The 22,393-nt window shown below is 37.0% G+C and overlaps 2 protein-coding genes across 2 annotated transcripts in view; both read right to left on the bottom strand.

The window, feature by feature from the left end:
• Nucleotides 1-1,599: 1,599 nt before the first annotated feature.
• TMED7 (transmembrane p24 trafficking protein 7) overlaps nucleotides 1,600-22,393 on the bottom strand; it is a 45,183-nt gene continuing 24,389 nt past the window's right edge. Inside the window, exon 4 of the mRNA XM_032156622.2 lies at nucleotides 1,600-4,411. Coding sequence (XP_032012513.1) covers nucleotide 4,411 — 1 coding nt within the window. The 3' untranslated portion in view covers nucleotides 1,600-4,410. The remainder of the gene's footprint in view (nucleotides 4,412-22,393) is intronic.
• TICAM2 (TIR domain containing adaptor molecule 2) lies at nucleotides 3,645-4,352 on the bottom strand. Its single transcript, XM_058440597.1, has one exon. The coding sequence runs from the start codon at nucleotides 4,350-4,352 to the stop codon at nucleotides 3,645-3,647; it is 708 nt and encodes a 235-aa protein (XP_058296580.1).

The raw sequence follows: 22,393 nt of genomic DNA, 5'->3' as shown, positions 1-22,393 counted from the left end.
TCTCTTGCTGATCAAGGGGGCTCCTCTGCTTTTCAGTGCCTGACTGGGGGCTGTACTGCACATGGGAACAAGGCCTGGCATCTTCCTTTGTCTTTGTTTAAAATCTATTCCCTACAAGTTGCAAGGTTTCCAAGGATAGGATTGTGGGTATGTAAAAATGCATACGTGTGCTGCCCGCCAACCCATGCTGCATATTGAATGTGTGTAGGCAACAAAAAATAGTTCTAGTAGCATAGATATGGTAGCTATATGTGAGGCACTAGCTCATTAAATCCTCAAAATGTCCTTTCAGGGAGGTATTTATGATCTTTATTTTTAGATGAGGACATTAAGACTCAAAAAAGTTAGATGTCTTGCTTAAGAACATCACTTATAGAGGACAGAGGTGGAATTCAAATCCAGGTAGTCTGACTCAGAAAAGGTGTTGGAAGATGTTGAGATGCAGGGTGGCTAGGAGGTGTCCACTCAGGGTAGGGGTAGGGAGAATTTTGAAATAATAGAACCAGCTGGGAGACAGATGGCTCTTTATTATTACTGGGTATGAACAATTTTCAATAATGCAGTGATGAATTTTTTTTCCATATGGGTGGACCACTCCTATTGTCTTAATAGGCTGGACACCGTCATGTCTGTATACGGTGTTGGACACTGGAGCAGCCAGGCTACACCTTGGAAGGGAGCTCAACTGAAACACTGATAATGGAAGAGCAAAAAGATGGAAAGAACCTGGGTTTGTTTTTTTACCTTTTCTTTTTTTTTAATTACAAGTTGAGCATCTCTAATATGAAAATCCAAAATCTAAAACACTTCTGGTCCCAAGCATTTTGGATAAGGGATAATCAACATGCATTGTGGTAAAATATATATAACATAAATCTATCATTTTAGCCATATTTAAGTGTACAATTCAGTGATAATAAGTAAATTTCGCAATGTTGTGTGTCATCACCATTACCCATTTCCAGAACGTTTTCAACACCCCAAACAGAAACTGTGTACCCATTAAACAATAATAGCTCCATATTCCTCCCTGCTCTCAGCCCCTAGTAACCTCTATTCTTTCTGTCTCTGTGAATTTACCTCATATAAGTGGAATCATATAATATTTGTCCTTTTGTATCTGGCTTATTTTACTTAGCATAATGTTTTCAAGGTTTACCCATGTTATAGTATGTATCAGAATTTCATTCCTTTTTAGAACTGAATAATATTTCAGTATATGACTGGGATTTTAATGACATATTTCAGCCCCTGTACCTTGGCAGACCTCTTGTTAAGTCAGATATTTTTTTCTTACGGTTTAGGCCATGTGGTGTGGGGTTTTCCTAACTGATACATGAGGTTCAACTAGGGTTCTCCCCTGTAAAGCTCCAGGGTGGGCAATAAGGCCCACAGAGTACTCAAAATGAAAGCTCCCCAGCATAGTACAAAATTTCCCATATTTCCTGATATGTGTATGTACCTAGAAATGTGTGTGTGTACACGCACATATGTACACAACATACACATAATGAAGTCCACACCTTTACCTGTTTTCATCCTCAGTTTAGCTATTTTGTTACAATTGATAATTTCAACATATATAATAATTCAGCACTTAACATTTTTCTTCATCATAAAAAAAATATGGAATTCCAAATTGGGTGAGACATTGTGTCTGGTGCTCTATGAAGTACAAATCGATGCTTCATTTCAAAACACTCTTCCACAATCTTCATTGGATTTGAAAATAAACAAGTTTAGTCAAAAGTAAAGAATAAAAAGATTTATTTTAAAAATACCGTTTAGCATCAATTGCCCCAAGTTTGGCAGGCATGAAGAGTGGGCAGTTCATGTTTTATTAGTATATAAAATTGGCTTTACAGGAAGCATTATGGCAAAAAAATGAATACTTATTATGAAAACTGAAAAAGAGAAGTGAGTAGTAAGCTACTATCAGAATGATAAGGCTAAGAAAATGTCACTATGCAATGAAAACCATCTCCTCCTCTAATAAGTACTCATAGAATAGGAGGCTTGACTTACTTGCATGCTCCTCATAGAACGTTTTGGTTCATGGCTATGAAGAGGTAACTGCAAAAAGATGTGTGCAGATCCCAGTACCGGTAGGGGATATACAAGTGGGGATAAGAAGAAAGAAATTAAGCAAAATGTCTTTACTCAAGGATCTCTATAAAAATTTATTTTTAAGAAAGCCTGAGTAAGCATGTATATTTTTTTCCTGTGACTTTAAGCGTAATGACAGCATTAAAAATAAATTACGCTGTCAATATACAAAAAGTATCTTTTCATTATAAGCATATATAAAGCCTTCTGCAACTATTATATATCACTTTATCAATCCAAACTTTTTTGCTTGTTCCCTTTTGTGGTCCCTAGTTTTTCACATCCTCATAGAGGACAAAGGCCTTTAGAGATCCATCAATTCAACCCTTTCATTTCACAGATAAAGGAGGGTAAATAGTTTGCCCACAGTTACATTCATCCTCAGTGGCAGAAATTGGACTAGAACCAGGTCTCATGATCCTGCAGAGGGCTTTTCTCATTACATGACATGACCCATTCTCCACCCCATCCCTGATCTCAAGTGGACGATGCTCCCTCAATCTCAGATGGGCAGAAGGGCTATGGAGGAAAGAAACAAGCCTGTTTGGGGCCTCTCTGGCTTGTTAGGAGCATGGGGCTCTAGAACAGGAGGTAATAAAATACATCTCCTTCTATCCAAAGTCTTTACAAATAACCTATTACACACACACATGCACACAGTCAGGCTGCTTTGAAGACCTAAATGAGAAATACTTCCTAAGAAGAGAATTTTGTGTGAGGGAAACTTTTAAAGCTTCCATAAGAGGTTTTTGATTTAAAAAGTGAGTATCTGGCCACTCACAAAGTTATATGCCTTTTAGAAGCTCTGCAAATAAAGCTGTAGTTACAGATGATGACTAATATGAAGAACTCTAAGCCCCAAGGGACGTCTGAACACCACTCCACGAAGTCCCTAACTACCACACTATCAAATGGGCTGTGAATTGGTGGTGGGAAATGCCTCCGAATATGCAGATTTCAGCTGAAAATATATTTGACTGGGTTCTTTTAAAAAGTTCCACCATTCTCACATCTATTTCTGATTTTATATGCATCAACACTCAACATGCTAAATGTTCTATTCTGGCAATTCATATTTCTGGGTGATAGTACCCAAATGCTTATTGCAACATCCATGAGAGGTGACTCGGGAGGAAGTGTGATCAGATCTCCTGGGGCCATTTTTTTCTGTGTCCTTTGAGATCAAAATTCAGAGAATAAAAGCATTGTCACATTTTTAAAAATGTCTGTCATACAATTTTTTGTTCAAGGTTCAATACGAGGATATGGATTGAGAACTCCTTTTTCATATCCATGAACTAGGAAAATTGTGAAAGAAAAGTCCTTGAAACTCTGACAATGTCAAGTTTACTGAAACATCAAAAAGTACCACAATTTTATAGATTGTCCTGCAGAAATTTATCTTTCTTGTGCTCCACAGGTTTCTTTAAGGCGAAGACTCTCTTTTATTTAAACATTTCCTAGAAACTGCTTTCTCAAGTGAAGATTAATCATTTGGTTTACAAAACAGGAGCCAGCCACATATTACATGTTTCATCTCAGGCAATAAATTGTCTTTGTACCATATTTCTTGTCTCTTTCCATATAGTTTGTTGTGTCTTATACACAGACTCCTGAAAAATTCTTTCTACTTGTGTAGGAAAGCCACGACTTTCTTCCTCTAAGGCATTGATGGTTTGGAGGACAAAGGGAGTCCTTTCTCGGGGAAGGGGATTGTTCAGGGGCCGCATGGGTATAACAGAGTTGTATTTATGCTGCCTGTTAACGGAGTTCATTAGGGACGTATAGAACTGGAAATTACACCAGGTATCTCTTAAAAAGTTTTCAGTCAGTAATAAGATTGTCCATGCAGACCCATTTACAGCATCATCTAAATTCTGTAAATGCTGTCTGCCACATGGCATCTCAGCAAAGATTATTCCGGGTTTGATACCAAAGTCATCTTGTAGCAGATTCTGGACTCTGAGGGCTTCATCTGTGTCATCTTCTGCATGCAATATCACAAATTTGAGGAACACCTCTTCTTCAGCTTCTTCTTCAAGCATCTCTTCCACGCTCTGAGCTCCCTCCTGCTTTCCTGTTGGCCCCTCTGTTGTATTGCTGTGCTCAGCAACATTATACAAGGATAGATCTTCAGACTTCTTGGAATCTGACTCAGGATATCCTGGACTTGTATCCACACTGTGCCTTTTACCCCAAGAGAGAGAAAGAGGGCAGGAATTTATTTTAGACTTCCCGATACCCATTATAAATATCCAAGGCAGAAGAGGAAAACTTTATGTATTTCTCAGCATTTCTTTTCAATCTAAAAGAAGTAACAAAATAGAAGAATATTATAAATTTAATCAAAACATTAAAAATGGAAACTTTCATTCAACCTGAAAAGCTCAAAAAGATTATAATAGACAGATCCAAATACATAAATGACAAACAGATAATTGGGAAGCTAAACTACTAATCTTTTGTGAGCTTCACAAGGGCTATCACAGGCAGCGAAGGGAATGTTAAATAAAGGGTCCAGTTTAATATAATAGGAGACATTCGGAAAATGTAAATGGTGTTATATTAGCACTACAAACCTCCAGACTGAAATAAACTACATTGGTATTTTCGTGATAGGTAACATACCACTTTATCTTTTCATGCAGTTTAAATCTAATTTCTCCATTATCAAATTACCATGTAGACTAGAAACAGGAAAATATAAAGAAACTGAATATTCAAATGTTAAGCATAAATATATTTCTGTGTCAAGCACAAACAAAATAGAACACAAATATCCTAACGATGACTGGCAGCATCTCTACCGACAGCATAAACAGAAGATCTGAAATGTCAAGTGAAATGATGTCCAGGATTCACTGGTTCAGAGATTTTTTGGTTGTCTGGAGTCAGGCATTGTGGTGATGGTGAATCTAATGGAGAATAAATTATAGTAAGAGTGTGTGAAAAGTAAGAAATATCTTTTTCCAATGAATCCTGTAACTACTGAAGAAAATATATTTATTCACCTAGGGAAAAATTAACATCTCAGTTTGGAAATGAACTCTAGAAACAAAGACTTGAGACTTTCTCCAGTGAAATCAACAAAGAATGATTATAGTCTGGACTCATTCTTGTTTTTGTTATTTATTTATTCATTTATTTATTTATTTTTTGAGATAAGGTCTGGCTCTGTTGCCCAGGATGGAGTGCAGTGGTGTGATCTCAACTCATTGCAACCTCTGCCTCTCAGGCTCAAGCCATACTCCCACCTCAGCTTCTGGAGTAGCTGGGACTACAGGTCTATGCCACCAAATCTGGCTAATTTTTTGTTTGTTTGTTTGTTTGTTTTTTTGGTAGAGATGGGGTTTCATATGTTGCCCAGGCTGGTCTCGAACTCCTGGGCTCAAGCAATCCTCCTGCCTCAGCCTCTCAAAGCTCTGGGATTACAGGTATGAGCTACCGTGTCTGGCCTAGACTCATTCTTTTATTTAAAAAAAATCTAAATTCAAAGTGGAAGAACTAGATCAGCTGTGAAAGAAAAGCAAACCATGTGAATCTAATTTAAATAACTGCAGAAAATGTTGGCAATATTCCTAATAAAATTCCCCAAACAGGCAGTTTCAACGGGGAATTCTTTTACAAAAAGACAGAACATTTTGAATATATAAATACAGATTTCATATTTTCAAATGTGAGCCACAGGCTATATTCCAGAGCATTTTTACTTATTCTTTATGGGCAAAGGCCAGACCTCAAGAAGAAATTATAACATTCGTAACAACATAAGTAACATGGCTACATATGCCTAAATAATTCAGGTTTAGAAGAAACTGTTCAACAAAAGTTGTGAAAACTGTCATGGGAACAAAAACCAAGGAAAAAAACATAGAGAATTTCATTCAATGTATGTGAGTAAAATGTTTGCAGCTGCCTCTGACTAGTGAGGAACCTGCTGACCACTCCCTGTCATTCACTCTGTACTTTAGGTTCTCGCTCCATGGTATATTGTGCTAGTTACCAAGAGCTATTCTAAGGCATAATAACTCTAAAATGTGACATATATCCATCCAAAATAATAAAACCAAATTAATTTGGACTCTCTTCATTGATTAGGATTCACTGCTGACTTTTGTTACTGCATCATAAAATAAGGGTTTTGCTATGCAAAGTTGCAGAAAGAAGTTTCCCCTGAATGAGAAAACAATTGTTAAACCATCCAGAGGCATCTATTTTCTGTCAATTAAAATGATCTACACTTATCACTGAATTCAACACCATTATCTTAGTCACTAGCTGGTACAGACAAGTGCTTTGAAGGAATATAACAGCTATTTATAAAGAACATGAAAAACTTCTAGGGTAAGATAGTGTGTCAAAGCAGATCACAAAATCTTTTAAAATAAAAACAAAGAATTACAACTTCGACGTATTTTTCTTAAATACCAGTTAGCAAAAAAGAGCAAAAGACTTCAGAAATCTATGATATGTTCCAACTTCCAAGCAGTGTCACCCACCTAATCAGACTGAGAGAAAAAAGCTAGTGGCAATGTCTATAAAACTTTACTATAACCTTCTAATCTGGAGGGAGGGAGTAAGGAGACTGCCAAGGGAACAAGCTGTGGAGAGTTGTGCTCTTCCCACCACCACTGTGACTCAGACATGGAGAGATGGTCAGGATTCATTACTGCACTGTGGTTCCCAGGGTTGGGAGGAAGTGAGAGGATAGGACTGTGCTTCACTGTGGGCCAATTAACTCCATCAATAAAAACGGCTCTATTGGAAAAAAGGAAAGGCATGGCGTGCTGAAGGAAATCTGGGGAAGGTTGGCCAAAGGAATCCTGGAAAGCCTCCTTTAAAGTCCTCCTCCTCCATCAGAACAATGAACACCAGGCTTAAAAAATTTAGGTTTCACTTCCTTGCTTCAGCGAAATGGAAGGAGAGTGAGGGTGCCACTTGGGAGACGCATGTGAGACCACTGTTCATAAAAATTAAAATGTGTATGTATATACATTTTCATTTACTTTTTTAAAAAAAAGGTGGTGTGTCTCCATCCATCCTGTTACTTATTCCCATGGTCTCCTGCTGGTGACCACTTTTATCAGTTTCTCCTGCATCTTTCCACTGTTTCTCTATGAATATATATTCTTATTTTTCTTTCCTTTCTTCAAAAATGTCCCAAAATTCAAAACAAGAATATTTTGAAAGAATATTCTTGTTATTCTTTCCTTTTCAAAAAAAAGTATCATTATTCATATGTATACATGACATATAAATCCCAAACAGCAGTGGATAAACATTAGTATACATTGCTTTTTCCCTTTATATCTTCAGAACTTTCCGTAACAGCGCATAGAGAACTTCCTCTTATTTACAACTATATAATCATGCAGCATGTGGCTATCCCATAATCATTCCCTGTTCTTGGATATGTGAGTTGTTTCCAGTCTACTATTAGGACAAACTATGCTGCAATGGATAATTCTGTACAAAAAGCATTTCGTATGTGTGTAAGTTTATCTATAGAACAATTCCACCAATGGGATTTCCATTTGTAACAGTGATTCATTTGGTCAAATTGTTCTCTGTAGGGCTGAGCCTTTTTAAAAAAAACTTATAACTTGATAGAATGACACCCCAACTCTATCCCTTGCCCCAGAAAAGACATAAGAGAAAAACTACCAATTACTGTTGACCAAAGCCCAACAGAGTGAATAATATCCATCCCCTCAGGCAACAGAAATGTGAAGAAACATAATCAATCCAAATGGTGCCCTTAAACTAAAGTTCTGAAGGGAAGATCAATAGGTCTGAGATAAGAAGGAAGGAGAGTCCAGAACTTATCCACTTCTTATCTATGCAGAAGAGGACCACAATAGAATTCTCTGTATTAAACAGAAGAGGAATGAAAAAAACAACATGGCAAATATGCTATGGTGAATATGTAAAATATTACAGGAAATATAAAAGAATATAAAGAAGAATCATAGGGTACAAAAACAGATTTAAAATTCCATTTCATGAAGACTATGCACTCTGGAATCAGACTGCCTGAGTGTAAATCCCCTTCCTGCTATAAAATAACTGTGATTTTGTACAACTTAATCAACATATTTGTGCTTTGATTTCATCATCTGTAAAATAATTATAGTCCCTATCCTTAGGGGTTTTATGAAGATCAAAATGACTTAGGATGGTGCTGGGCACATAGTAAGTACTCAATAAATGTTAGCAGCTATTATTGCTATTAAATACATAACAAAGAAGCTAAAACATTTATACAACAAATGTTTATATTTTAGGATGGTGCTACTCAAAGCGTAGTCCATGAACAAGATGCCAGTCTCTGAACTCTTTACCAGTCAATGAGGAGATAAGCAGATTGTGCCAGGATGTAAATCAACTACATCAGTAAGTATGCTGTGTAGTCCAGCTGACATTTTTTTCCTAGCAAGACACTCTCAAAGCAGGAAGCAGCATGGTTTACATTCTGGTGCATGCTTCTTAGATTATCATGGACAAGGACTTTGAGTAACTTTGCTCTAGGAGGTACTAAAAAGAATATGTAATCAATGAAACAAAAATAGCAAAGATGAGATAAATTAACAGAATTAGATAAAAAGGGAGGCTGTAAACAAATCAAGGATCCAAACACTATAAGGAAAAAATAGAAACCGCAAAGGGGTGCCATGGGCCTGGAGGGAGCCAAGGGGTAGCCTAGAAGGAGATAAGTGAGAGGAGAAGCCAGGGGAGGATTTTGAGCAGAGGAGTGACATGATGTGACTAGTTTTCACAGGATCACTTTGGTTGCTGCATTGAGAATAGAAGGCAGGAAAGGAAGAGGGGAAGCAGGAACACTAGTTAGGAGTCTGTTGCAGAAACCCAATAGTAAAATGATGATGACTTGAACCAGGATGGTAGTAGTAAAAGTGGTGAGAAGTGGCTAAATTTGGGGCATATTTTGAAAGTAGAAGTGAGAAGATTTGCTGATGATGTTGACTAGGCATTGACTATAGAGTCTGGAGTGTAGGAGAAAGGTCCAGCGGGGAGATGCATATTTGGCCTTTATCTTTGTATAGATCGTATTTGAAAAAGACAATATGAGATCATTAAAGACTATACAGGATTTTAAGGAGGTGAGTATAGATAGAAAAAGAAAGGCTGAGCCCTATGGCACTCCAACATTATGAAGGTGGAGTTATTGTTGTCATTGTTATTAAGATTAACTATTCCTACAGTGATTTTTTATTTGTGTTATGTTACAAATGATTTTTGGATAGTTGATGATCTGTCTTTAGGCTAGATTTATGGCAATTCGTTAGTCACTTCTACCCCTTACTGCTACGACAACATGCAATTCATAAACCATTAATGAAACCATTAATAAAGGTAGAGTGTTGGGAAAAAAAAACAGAACAGAAAGAACTAGCAAAGAAGGCAGAAAAGGACTAGTCAGGAAGGTTGATGGGTTGATGGAAAACCAGAAGAGAGTGGTACCCCAGCTGCTAAGGAAAGAAAACAATTCAAGAGAAAGACAGTGCTTAACCGACTTCAAATGCTTATGACTGGTCAAGTAGGGTGACTGATGAATGTAGCAATATTAAAATTTTAACATATTTAAAGTAATTTCACCTAGTACTGAATCCTTCAGCCTTGGAGAGCCTTTTTCATTCATATATGAACAGCACCATCTTGTGGCAAATATATGTAACATCAAGATTCCTGTGTTCAATTCATAAGTTTTGTTGTTAATAAATGTTTGTTATTAATAAATATTTTGTTGGAAACTCACTCTGCAGCAAAACATGCTAGGTTTTAGAGATGTGAAGCTAGGATAATTAAACAAGACAATTAGGACTCACTGCACAGGTGCTTTATTCAGAATATCAGGTGCCATGAAAGCACTCAGGAGGGCCATCTGCAGCAGGGGATGCTTCACACTTGCAAGACAAAGACAGGTGGACATTTTCTAGGCAGTGGAAGCAGCACTTGAAAAAACACTGAGGTACCAGAAGGCAAAGCCTGTATGTTAGAATCATTTTGCACCGGACATTTATGGCTCAAGTCCATGAAGGAGGAGGCAGAAGAGGAAGGGAAAGAAGCAAGAGCAGGGGAAAGGTAAAGTAGATTAAAAAAGGTTCCTTATAAGGAACCTAAGGTATTTTGCTGAGGACTTTGGCTTTCATCATGCTGGCAGACAGATAGCCCCTGGTAGGTTTTAAATGTGAGTGATCTGATCTGACTTGATGCAGGTTAAAATAGTCCTAAAATTGTTGATGAATATTACAGATGATATGGTGTGACCTATGGGACTTTGAGTTGTACCTTTTAGAGAGAAGGTGAGTGCACTTTTGTTTATATGAAGGAGAGTTGTATTCTATTGGAAGATGGCATACCATTATAGCTATTGCTGTTGTCTGGAAGTTTAGGTTTGTAAAGAAACTAGGCTACAGGACTGGAAGATGCTAGACTGGGAGAACAATTAGCTAAGAGGCTGCTACAATAGTGTCGGTGAGAAAGCAGAGCCCCAAACAGATGAAGTGATAGTGGAGACAAAGATATGTAGGAGGTAATGGGGATGGCAGAGAGGGAAGAGTCAGGGATGCCTCCCAAGCTTATGCCTTATGTAACTTGGTGGGTGGTGGTGCCATTCACTGAGAAAAGCAATATAATCACCCCATGAAGTGGGTTGGGGGTGACCAAGAAATCCAGTCTGGGACCTATGGAGCTTGGGTGCCCATGGCTTCCAAGAGTGGTCCAGTAGGCACTTGGACATGTAGGTCTGGGGCATAAAAGAGCATCTTAGATTGGGGATACAAGTTAGTTGCTTGCTTAAATCATGTGAGTAACTGAGAATAGGTAGTGAAAAGAGAGGAGAGAGAGCTAAAGACAGAACAAATGACTGAAGAGCATATGCAGGGTGAGGGGACCATAACGGAACAGGAGTGGCCCAGGAGCAGCATGAAAATCAGACACAGAATGGCATCTGAAAGCCAAGGGAGGAGAGGGCTTCAGCAGTGGTCAGCACCCATGGCTGCCAAGAAGTCAGCATCCACTGCATTTAGCATCTTGACATTCAGAGGAAAAGGTTGGCTGAGAGGGAAAGGAGAGGCCAATACTCACAACTAAATGCAGGGTCAGGAGAGGCTTTCATTAAGAGAAGAGATACTTGGAATGCTTACGAAGTGAAGGGAATTTGCTAGTAAAGAGGGTGAAATATATGTGTGGAAGTTTCTTAGAATTAAGGTCTTTTGCTCTTGGGCACTGGGTAAGCTCTGTCTCTCCACCACCACTCCTTTTCTAAAAAAGAATAGGCCACTTAACTCTAGAGTGTGCTGGGTCACAGGATAAAGTCTGTGATAAATATTACAGAAGATACACTGACCTATGGGACTTCAGGCTGTACCTTTTAGAGAGAAGGTGAGTCTACTTCTGCTTATATGAAGGAGAGTTGCATTATATTGGGAGATAGCATGCCATTACAGCTATTGCTGTTGTCTAGAAGTTTAGGTTTGAAAAGCAGAGTGTCCATGACGTTAATTAGCCAAAGGGGTGTTCTGTAGATCTGCTGCAGTATCTACTAAAGAATTGTTTACCCAAAACTTATTCCTGTCTCTTTTTACTGTATCTTCCTGTACTTTCTGTACCACAAGTACTAAAAACTTTTATCTCCCAGACTCCCTTGATGCTAGGTTTCCTAAATGTAATTTAAGTTCAGCATCAGATGTACTTACACGTCTGAGTTAAATACGCAAGGAGGTAGAACATGAAGCACCTGTTTTGCTGGCTAAGATTCTGGTAGAGTTGGCGTAATTAAGGAGCTGGCTGCTTCCTGATTTGGCAGGAGGCTTCTGAGTGTGCCAAAAGCCCCAGGCCAGTAGACAAGTCTGTTATGTGGCTTTGAGACGTGTTTCTAGAAACCCAACCTAGAGTGCAGTTCTTCGACTTTCCCAATGATACCGTACATCTTGTAATATCTCATAAAACATACCTTTCTACTTAAACTAACTAGAGTAGATTCTGTTGTCCACAACCAAACTGTGACTGATACAACATCCAAAACACACTCTACCACCTGCTTCTGTAAATACATTTTTATTGGAAGGCAGACATGTCCCTTCATTGATGTATTTGTCTGTGGCTTATTTCATAGTACAAAGGCAGAGTTGAGTATTGCAACAGAAACTACATAGCCCATAAAGCCTACAATATTTACTCCTTGGCCCTTCACAGAAAAAGTCTGCTGATCCCTCAACTACAGCATGGGAGTGTGCCAAGCTCTGCCAAGCTGTCAGGACACAGTAGAACAGATTCATGCCAGCCAGATGAGAAACACGTAGACTATTCTTAGACTTCTTAGACACTGGAAATATTAAAAAATCCCAACTAGGGTAATAAGTATTTTCAGGAACAGAATGAGTAGAATTTGAATCCATCTTGATCTTAGATTGAAATAACATTCTTGAGAATCAGCTGTCATTTGTTTTTTTGCATTTGGGGTACTGCAGAGAATCAATAAGGATGGCAAAGGCCCAGCCTAAATAAAAGGATTATCAAATATCAAATATTACCTATTGGCATTTATTTACAGTTAGAGTAAGCCAGTACCTATACTTTTCATTCTTAGCTATTAGAGCTTGCATTAGAAAGGTTAGAGTTATGGGATCTATCAAAGCCTAGCACTCTGAATCTTTCCTTCATGGCACTAATCACAATTAATTATTTATGTATATAGTTATCTGCTTAGTTTCTTATCTTTCTGTCTAGACTGTAAACTCGATCAGAACAACGATCAACTTGTCTTATTCATCACTATATCCCCAGAGCCTAGCATATAGTTAGCATTCAGGAAATGCTTTGTGAATGAATAAATTAATCAGCTCCAAAGATATGACAGAATTCTGTAGCTTTAGAGAGATAGCCAAACAGATAGCTTTTGATCATCCCTATTATATAAATCATTGACTCAACCAGAATAGAAAGTAACCAAACCAAATATATTTTGTTAGATTTTAAAAATGATCACTTATACTACATTTTTTTAAAAATTATGTGAATATAGGGTCTGGCGCAGTTGTCCACGCCTGTAATCCCAATACTTTGAGAAGCCGAGGTGGGAGGATCACTTATGGCCAGGAGTTTGAGACCAGCCTGGGCAACAAAGCAAGACCCCATGACTACAAAAAACATTTAATAAATAAATTTAAAAAGCATGAGGATCACTTGAGTGCAGGAGTTTGGGGCTTCAGTGAGCCATGATTGCACCACTGCACTCTAGTCTAGGCAACAGAGCAAGGCACTGTCTCAAAAAAGAAAAAGTTATGTGAATATAAATATGACATATGCATTACACATAATATGGAAAACAGAAAAGATTACAAAGTAGACAAAAGGACCATTATCTAACTATCAAGAAATGAAATATGAAACCTTTCCATAGTGCTTCCCATACCTGCATTCAGAAATTTCTGTACAAGTTGGTTGTCTTATTGATATAAAGTAATATTAATGTACATTTTCTAAATTGAAGGGAAATCCTTTCAGGGGATACATTGTATTAAAAACTCAAGTTCACTTTCTTTATTACCCATCCATATCTTATCTATTAGCTACAGATGTATACAGATGTCTGAGCTGCTGACAATCAGTTTTCTTTAAGATTTTTCAGGTTCTTCTGTTTGTACTTTTGCTCTCCTGCTTTTACTTGCATGTCATACTTATTTAATATCTTTCCCTTTAGAACTATCATCTTATCTTTCTTTCTCTTCCAAAGATATAGGCTACAAAGGAAAGAGGAAATAACTTCTATGAAAAGTTATTTAACTCTCTATTACGGCTTTAAAGTCACTAAAGGCATTTCCCAAGATCCATTTAACTATATCATCATGTCTCTGTCTCTCTCTCTCATCTCCTCCTTCTTAGTCTCCTTTACTAAATGCTCTTTCTTGGCCTATTTCTCAAATATCAAAATGTGGCTATTTGCAGCTTCCACTTCTAGTACTGGTGGAATAGGTAATTTGGATCAATGCTACTGCCAAGGATAACTAGAAAAGCTAGACGAAATAGAAAAAAAAATAGGCTTGAAGCATCAGAGAACTAATGACATAGTGAAGAATTACAGAACCCAAATCCAGAAGACAGAAATCCAGAGACAACTCTCCCCCTAGAGTATTTTTCAGTTTCAGAAGAGGAAAGCTAGTGCTGTGCTTTTTGACTTCCCCTCATGGTTAATGACACAAAAGTGTGATTCCACTCATGTGCTTTGGGTTGGGACCCTGAAGGCTACACCTAGGTGTAAGAGTGATCTAAAAACAGACTGATCCTCCCAGAAATGGAAGCATTATTTTTAATAACTCCCATCGCTAAAATCAGATTAAAGTGATCACAGATTGTTACTGCTGCCAGGAACCCGGCACAAGCAAAAATTAAATCCTCTCTGGAAGAAGACAAGAAAGCCAGCAAACGCAGCTGACAATAGAAATAAATCTATGTGGATTTCAAACTTTTATTAATAACTATGATTGCACAAGAGGAGGAAAGATTGAGAATTTTGTCAGATAACTGCAAACTTTAAAAAAAGGCATGGCAGGTAAGAAAAAAATCTAAAATTGAAAAATATAATAGTTGAAATTAAGAATTGAATGGGTGGATTTATCATTAGATTAGATCAGCAGAAGAAGGAACTCATGAACTAGAAAACAAGCTAGAAAAAAAACCCTTCAGAATAAGGGAGAGGAACAAATAAAAAATGTAAAATGCAAGAAAGCAGGTAAAAGCTATACAGGACAACTACACAAGTAGAAGGTACAACAAATGTGTAAATTGGAGTCCCAGATGAAAAGAGAGAGAATTAAAGCAAAGCAGTAATTTAAGAGACAATGTGAAGACTTTGCAATATTGAAGAAAGACATCAGATCACACGTTTTTAAAAGTCCTATGAACTTCAAGGAAAAATAAAAAGAAAACCACATCTAGCTTCAACACAGTAAAACTGCTAAGAGCCAATAGCAAAGAAAAAAGTCTTAAAAACAGCAAGAGAAAATAGATTACCTTAAAAGATGCAACAATAAGAATGTTTCTCAGGAGAAACAATGATAGCTTTAATGTGCGGAAAGAAAATAGCTGCTAATCTAGAGTCATATACACAGTGAAACAAAGCACAAATAACCAGTGTCAGAAATGAAAATGGGATCTCAGTGATGATCGTGCAGACCGTAAAATGTAATAAAAAGATTATGACCAACCATATGTAAACAAAAGTGAAAACTGAGATGAAATAAACACATTCCAAGAAATAGACAACTTCTCAAAATAGACACAGAAGAAATAACCTGAATTCAATTATCTTTCTTCTTCGACTTTTAACTTCAGAGGTACATTTACAGGATGTGCAGGATTACTACAGAGGTAAATGTGTGCCATGATGGTTTGCTGCACGGAACATCCCATCAACTAGGTATTAAGGCCAGCACCCACTAGCTATTCTTCCTAATCCTCTTTCTCAATTATTATTAAAGACATAAATTCATAATTGGAAATCTCCCCAAAAAGAAAAATCCAGGTTCAAATGGTAGCCAAATATGTAAAGAAAAAAATAATAAAACTAGAAGATTAAAAAAGAGGAAACATTCCCCCAACTCATGTTTATGAGGCCAGCATAACCATGACACCAAGAACTGATGTGAATATTTTGAAAAGGAAAATTATAATTCAATCTAACTCATGATTATTACTTCAAAAATCACAAACAAAATGTTAGAAAAATGGATCCTTTTTTTAATATGTATATGTTTTATGTGTGTATATATAAATATGCTTATTACGAAAATTTTAAACATACACAAAGGGAAGACAATAACCCCATACAAATATCATTCAGTAAAAAAAAAAAAAAAAGAAAGAAAAATGGATCCTTTTTAGAAAAAGGATAATACATCACAACCAAGTTGGGTTTATTTTAGGAATGCAAGGTTGATCTGACAGGTAAAAACTGATCGACGTGGCTGGGTGTGGTGGCTCACACCTGTAATCCCAACACTTTGGGATGCCAAGGTGGGCAGATCATTTGGAGGCCAGGAGTTCAAGACCAGCCTAGTCAACATGGCAAAACCCCATCTCTACTAAAAATACAAAAATTAGCCAGGTGTGGTGCCGCATGCCTGTAATCCCAGCCACTTAGGTGGGTGAGGCAAGAGAATTGCTTGAACCCAGGAGGCAGAGGTTGCAGTGAGCCAAGATCCTGTCACTGCACTCCAGCCTGGGCGACAGAATGAGATTCTATCTCAAAAAAAAAAAAAAAAAAAAAAAATCAATGTAAGTAATCATATTGAAAATTAAAAATAAAAATCTTTTGATAAAATTCAACATCCATTCATTATAAAAACTCTTAGCAAACTGGAAATAAAAGGGTCTTCTATCATCCAAAAATTTTAAAAATTACCAAAACTACTAAAAGATAAGCAAGTTTAGCAAGAAAATGGATATAATAAGGTCAACATAAACAATTCGATTGTATTTTTGAATATCAATAACAAAGATAAAAGATAAAATTATAAAAAATGTTATTTTTCAATAGATCAAAAAATATCAAATAGTTGGGCATACATCTAACCAAAAAAGGGGCAAGATTTCCACACAGAAATATTAGTGATATAAGATATAAAAGGAAAATACTAAATAAATGCACATATATATCATGTTTATTACTTGAAATATTCAATATAGTAAAGATGTCAATTCTCTCTAAATTGATATATAGATTCAATGCAATACCAATCAAAATCTCAACAAGACTTTTTTTAGTTGGGTTTTACTAGTTCAATTCCAGAATTTCTATGGAAATATAAAGAGTAAGAATAGTCAATACACTTGGAAGAATAAGACGGGAGAACTTGCTCTATTGGGCATCAACACTTACTATAAAGTTACAACAATGAAGACAATGTAATACAGCAAAATGTTAGACAAATTGCTAATGGAATGGGATAAGGAGCTCTGAAACAGATCCAAACATATATAGACACTTGATGTACAACAAAAGAGGTACTGCAGAGTAGTGGGGAAAAGACAATCTTTGGGAAAAATGACTGTAGACCAGAAAATGGTTACATGGCTGATTTTTTTTTTATTTATTCAACTATATACTTTGATCTATGCACTTTTGTGTTCTATGTTATTACTATATAAAAACAATTTTCAAAAATGTGAGTATCATGCTTGGTCCTTTTCTCTTCTGCCAGGATGCCCAGCCTTTCCAGCTCTGTAACTTCATCCATGCCTGAAATGTGTTTCCTCTGACTAAAATGACCTTTGTAACATTATCTACTTACTTTTTTAAAAATGATCAAATTAAAATATATTACAATACTTACAGTATGATCCCAATTCTGTGTTAAAATTACACTGAATATGTACATCTTTGCATATGCTTGCTTTAAACTGTGTGTATGTATACATACATATTCACATACACCCAAACACACATATGGTTGTGTGCTTTCCTATGCAATACAATTCATGAGAGCACTGTTTGTCTTAGATGTCTTTTTATAATTTTAAATAAATAAATGTATGTAAGTATGTGTGTTTAAATACCAAATAGCAGAGTTATACATTTTTTGCTAGTAGATCCGTCAGCTTAGGAGACTAAGTTCTGTCATTGGCTCTCAGCCAAGAAATACAAAATTATTCAACTTACTAAGTTTTCCTCAGTCTGAATGGCAGCTTGACAAGGTGTTTATACTGTTAGCCAAAATGTTGTTTTCTAGCAAACAGTTTATAGGCATAACGACGACATAAAAGTGACAGTGGCTAGACCTGTTAGAAAAAAATATATGATAGATGTTTTGGCTAAAAGTACTTTCAGGAAATGACCACAGAAAAAGAGTATACAAATAGCAGGCAATTAGGAATTGGTGAAAATCCTTTGGCATTAAGAAGGCACCATAAATACCCTTGCAGCCTGGGAGGAGGACTGACTCATAATTGGATGAACTGAAATAAATGCTGGCTAAAGGCGTATCATGACTTTAGGAGTTTTTTTAGGAGACAAGCTCATCCCCATCTGAGATGATGGATGCAGACTCAATTCAGTCTGTGACATGTTTCCAAACAGCACTCCCTTCTCTAGGTTTGTAGCACCCCTGACTCTGCACACTACTCTGACATGACTCCAATGGAGGCTAGGCCACAAGAACTAATATGAGTGATAGATATCAAACTGGGCTTGGTACAGTCAATCCCTCTGTTGACCAAAGTTTGCTTACTGGGTCAAGCGAATAGTACCTGGGCCATAATAGGTACTCAATAAGCATAGGGTAAATGGATAGATGGACAGACAGATGGATCAATCAATCAATCAATCAGTCAATCAATCTTTCCTCCCCAATCTTCTCTGCCTTGGTCAATGATATTAATATCCTCTCTACCTATCAAGACGGAAACCTAGAAATTATTCTCATATTCTTTCACCCATTCAAACAAACTCTCCCCACAACTCCACCCACTAAACTTTAAGTCCTGCTAATAGATATGTTTAGTCTGTCTCCTAAACATATCTGTCTCTTTTCCCATTCTCTCCATTCCCTGCCTATGCTTTAGTTCAAGACCGATATTATTCCTCCTTAGAAGATTACAAACTCCCATAATATCCAACTAGTTTCATTGCCTCCATTCTCTTTCCCTTTACATCATTTCTAGATAGATCTTTCTGCAATGGAAAACTGATCCTGTTTTTCTCTTGCTTAAAGATCCCTTTGATAATACCCTAATGCCTTCAAGAAAAACTCTATCTTATTAGAATAACATTCTAGGCCCTCTATGATCCAATCTCCCCTTTTATCCATAACATTTGCTCCTACCATGTTACTCTTTAGAGTTCTAATATCTACCTATTTACAGTTTTCCCAAATGTCATGTTGTTGCCTCCATGTTCCATCTTAGAATATACCCTTGCCCAACGATCTACATGAATAGCTCCTTTTTATGATTCAAGACACTACTCAAGGATTGCATTTCCTTTTATCTCCAAGTTGAATTAAGTACCCATCCTCTGTATATCCATAATATCTGGTTCACATCTCTTATAATATGTATCGCACAGCACTCTTAATTTGTCTTACTTGCTGACCTGGAAGGTAGCTTGCACCTCATTTTCCCAGACTTCTCCATCATGGTAAATGGCATTATCATTTGTCCTGTTATGACCCAAAACCTGGGGTATCCTTGGCACCTTCCTCTTACTCTCCTATTCCTGCACTTCCAAGTGATCACCAAGTCCTGTGTATCTAACTCTAACAGATAACGTCAAATTGTTTCAAGTTTCCTCTCTACCACATTTTCATTCTAGATCAATGTCTCTACCCTGGTCTTCTGCACTGCCTCCTAATTGGTCCCCTACTCTCAGTCAGTCTAATCTACTCTCCACTCAACAGCCAAGATGATCTTTCAAAACATCTGATTTGAGTTACTCCCATTTATAACCCTGCATTGGCTTCCTACTGTGCTTGATATAAAAATTTCTTGATGTGACAAATAATATCCTGCATAGACTGGCTCCTTCAGCTCCAACCTCATCTCATGCTTTTCTCCACTTTGTTCCTCCAGCTCCCTGCACATGGGTCTTTATGGGTCTGTAAGAGTTGTCAGAATCAAAATGGAGTTACTAGTGTTAAAAAACCGGACAATCAGAGCCAGGGAAGGCCATGAAGGAAAGGTTCTTATACATAAATGCCTACTAACCAGAACTATCATAAAAGTCTCCCCAAAAACCAGAAACTTGGCCGGGCGCAGTGGCTCACGCCTGTAATCCCAGCACTTTGGGAGGCTGAGGCGGGTGGATCACGAGGTCAGGAGATCAAGACCATCCTGGCTAACACGGTGAAACTCCGTCTCTACTAAAAATACAAAAAATTAGCCTGGCGTGGTGGTGGCTGCCTATAGTCCCAGCTACTCGGGAGGCTGAGGCAGGAGAATGGCGTGAACCCGGGAGGCGGAGCTTGCAGTGAGCCGAGATCATGTCACTGCACACTCCAGCCTGGGAGCCAGCGAGACTCCGTCAAACAAACAAACAAAGACAGAACCTTGCACAAATGCCATCACAGTCCTATATAAAAAGTACTTCTGCAAGAACATCTGCCCAGCAACTTCCTGTCCAATTTCAGACTGGTGCCACCCTTGTTATTTATCCACAAGCCAAAAATAATTATCTCAAAACAATTATGTAAAACTCCTCATTTTTACTTTGAAAATCTTTGTCTGCCTTTACTTCCCTGAGTACACACAATTTACTATGGCACACACATTCCCACTGCAATGCCCATTTCTGAATAAATATTACTTTATTTTAGAGAGCCTCTATCTCCCTCTGTTATCTAGGTTGACAGACCTTTTCGTCAGTTTCTCAAACTGGCTTAGCTTTGTCTTGTCATGCAATCTATGGAGATATTTTCTGGCATATTTGAAGTATGAGTTATACGACTATATTTTATTATCATAAGAGATCTTGTACATAGTATCATAAGCTAGTCAAAATTCCATTGGAGGTAAAAATAAAAATATCCAAAAACCGGGGAATGACAATTTTAACTATGTCACATTATTCATATGATTGAATCCTATTAAACCATTAAAAATGTTTATGAATGTTATGAATAATTTTAACGACATGAGAAAACGCTTCTCATGACACGAAAATGAAATGTAATTAAAGAAAAGGAACTGACTATAAAATAGTATACAGAATATGATCTCAGTTTTGTTAAACAAAATGCAGAGAAAATAGATTAGAAAGAAGTACTGCCGTCTCTTGGTATACTTAAGGGTAGGGAAGACTGATTCCAGGGGTTCTAGGACCCCTGCATATACCAAAATCCAAGAATACTCAAGTCCTACAGTCAGCCTGCAGAGCCTGCATATACAAAAAGTCACCCCTCCGTATGTGTGGGTTTTGCATCCTGGAATACTGCATTTTTGATCCATGTTTTGTTGGAGAAAATCCACATATAAGGGGACCCACATAATACAAACCCATGTTGTTCATGGGCCAAGTGAATACCAAAAAGGTAACATTGATCCTCTGTGAATCGTATATGCATAAGAATATATAAATGTGTATATATATGTGAATAACTCACATGTTCTTCACATGTACACATATATACACATACATGTTCACCTTTTGAACAATGATCACACTGTCTGAAAAAAGTTTTTTAGTAAATAAAAATTCATTTTCTAGGCTTTATATTTTTATGAATATCAATTAGGTCAATAATTGTCAACAATTATGTCAATTATGTTGACTTGATTTCCATCTAAATAGTATCTTCCTTATATATATCTTTTCCAACGCCTTTGGTAAGTGTCTTCCTTACATGCTCTATCTCTACGTTCCAAATGAGTTTAGCCTATCTCCAGGTTTAGCTGTATTTCATGTTTTTTATTTACATACAAATATTCCAAGAGCATGGGTTTGCTAACTCTAAACCAAATAGGGCTTCTCCAATACTCTTCTTAAGTACCAAAGGACAGAACATTCATCTTCATAGTACCTAAAACAGGTCCTTGAGCAAGTAAATATTTAAAAAAATGCTTCTATCTGATCTTCACCTGGGCACTGCTTTTTCATCTTGTGGACCCTAACTCTTCACTCAGTTGCTAGGAAGCTCCAGGTTAATGAGTGTTCTGGCCAAAAGACAGCAGCTTATGGCAAATGTTTTGATACTATTAATAACTTCACTCCTAGCTTCTGCTTAACCCTCCTACTCTTCTCTTTGTTCATATTCCAAATCTACTTATTATTTAATTTAATTTAATCTTATATTGGAAATATTTATTAAAGTATCTCAAATCTTAATTCTGAAATGAGAAGGAATTTTCTTCTTTTAAAAGAAGGGGCAATAGTACATATGCTACTGATAACAGAACCAGTTCCTTGAGATTAAAATGAAAAATAATGATTATAAATTAAACAATCTTTTAGTTGCTACACCTCCTCATAAAGTGATAATATTGTTTTTCATTTCTACATAGTCCTCAAAAGAGAACTGGAGCCAGATGCAGTGGTAAGTGCCTCTAGGCCCAGCTATTTGGGAGGTTGACGTGGGAAGACTGCTTGAGCCCAGGAGATTAAGGCCAGCCTGGGCAACATAGCAAGACCTTGTCTCAAAAAAAAAAAAAAGAGTTCAATTTATATAATATCTTATAAAGTCTTGACAACTCTGATATTGGCTTAGTCACTGAAGAACTTAGAAACTTGTATATTATTCTCTGAACAAGTGTCTTTATTTTTCTTCTTCCCATAAAC

This window comes from Hylobates moloch, unplaced genomic scaffold (assembly GCF_009828535.3).
Source record: "Hylobates moloch isolate HMO894 unplaced genomic scaffold, HMol_V3 SCAFFOLD_6, whole genome shotgun sequence".
NCBI lineage: Eukaryota > Metazoa > Chordata > Mammalia > Primates > Hylobatidae > Hylobates > Hylobates moloch.
The sequence above is the reverse complement of the archived record's forward strand: the minus strand, read 5'-3'. Positions and strand labels throughout refer to the sequence as shown.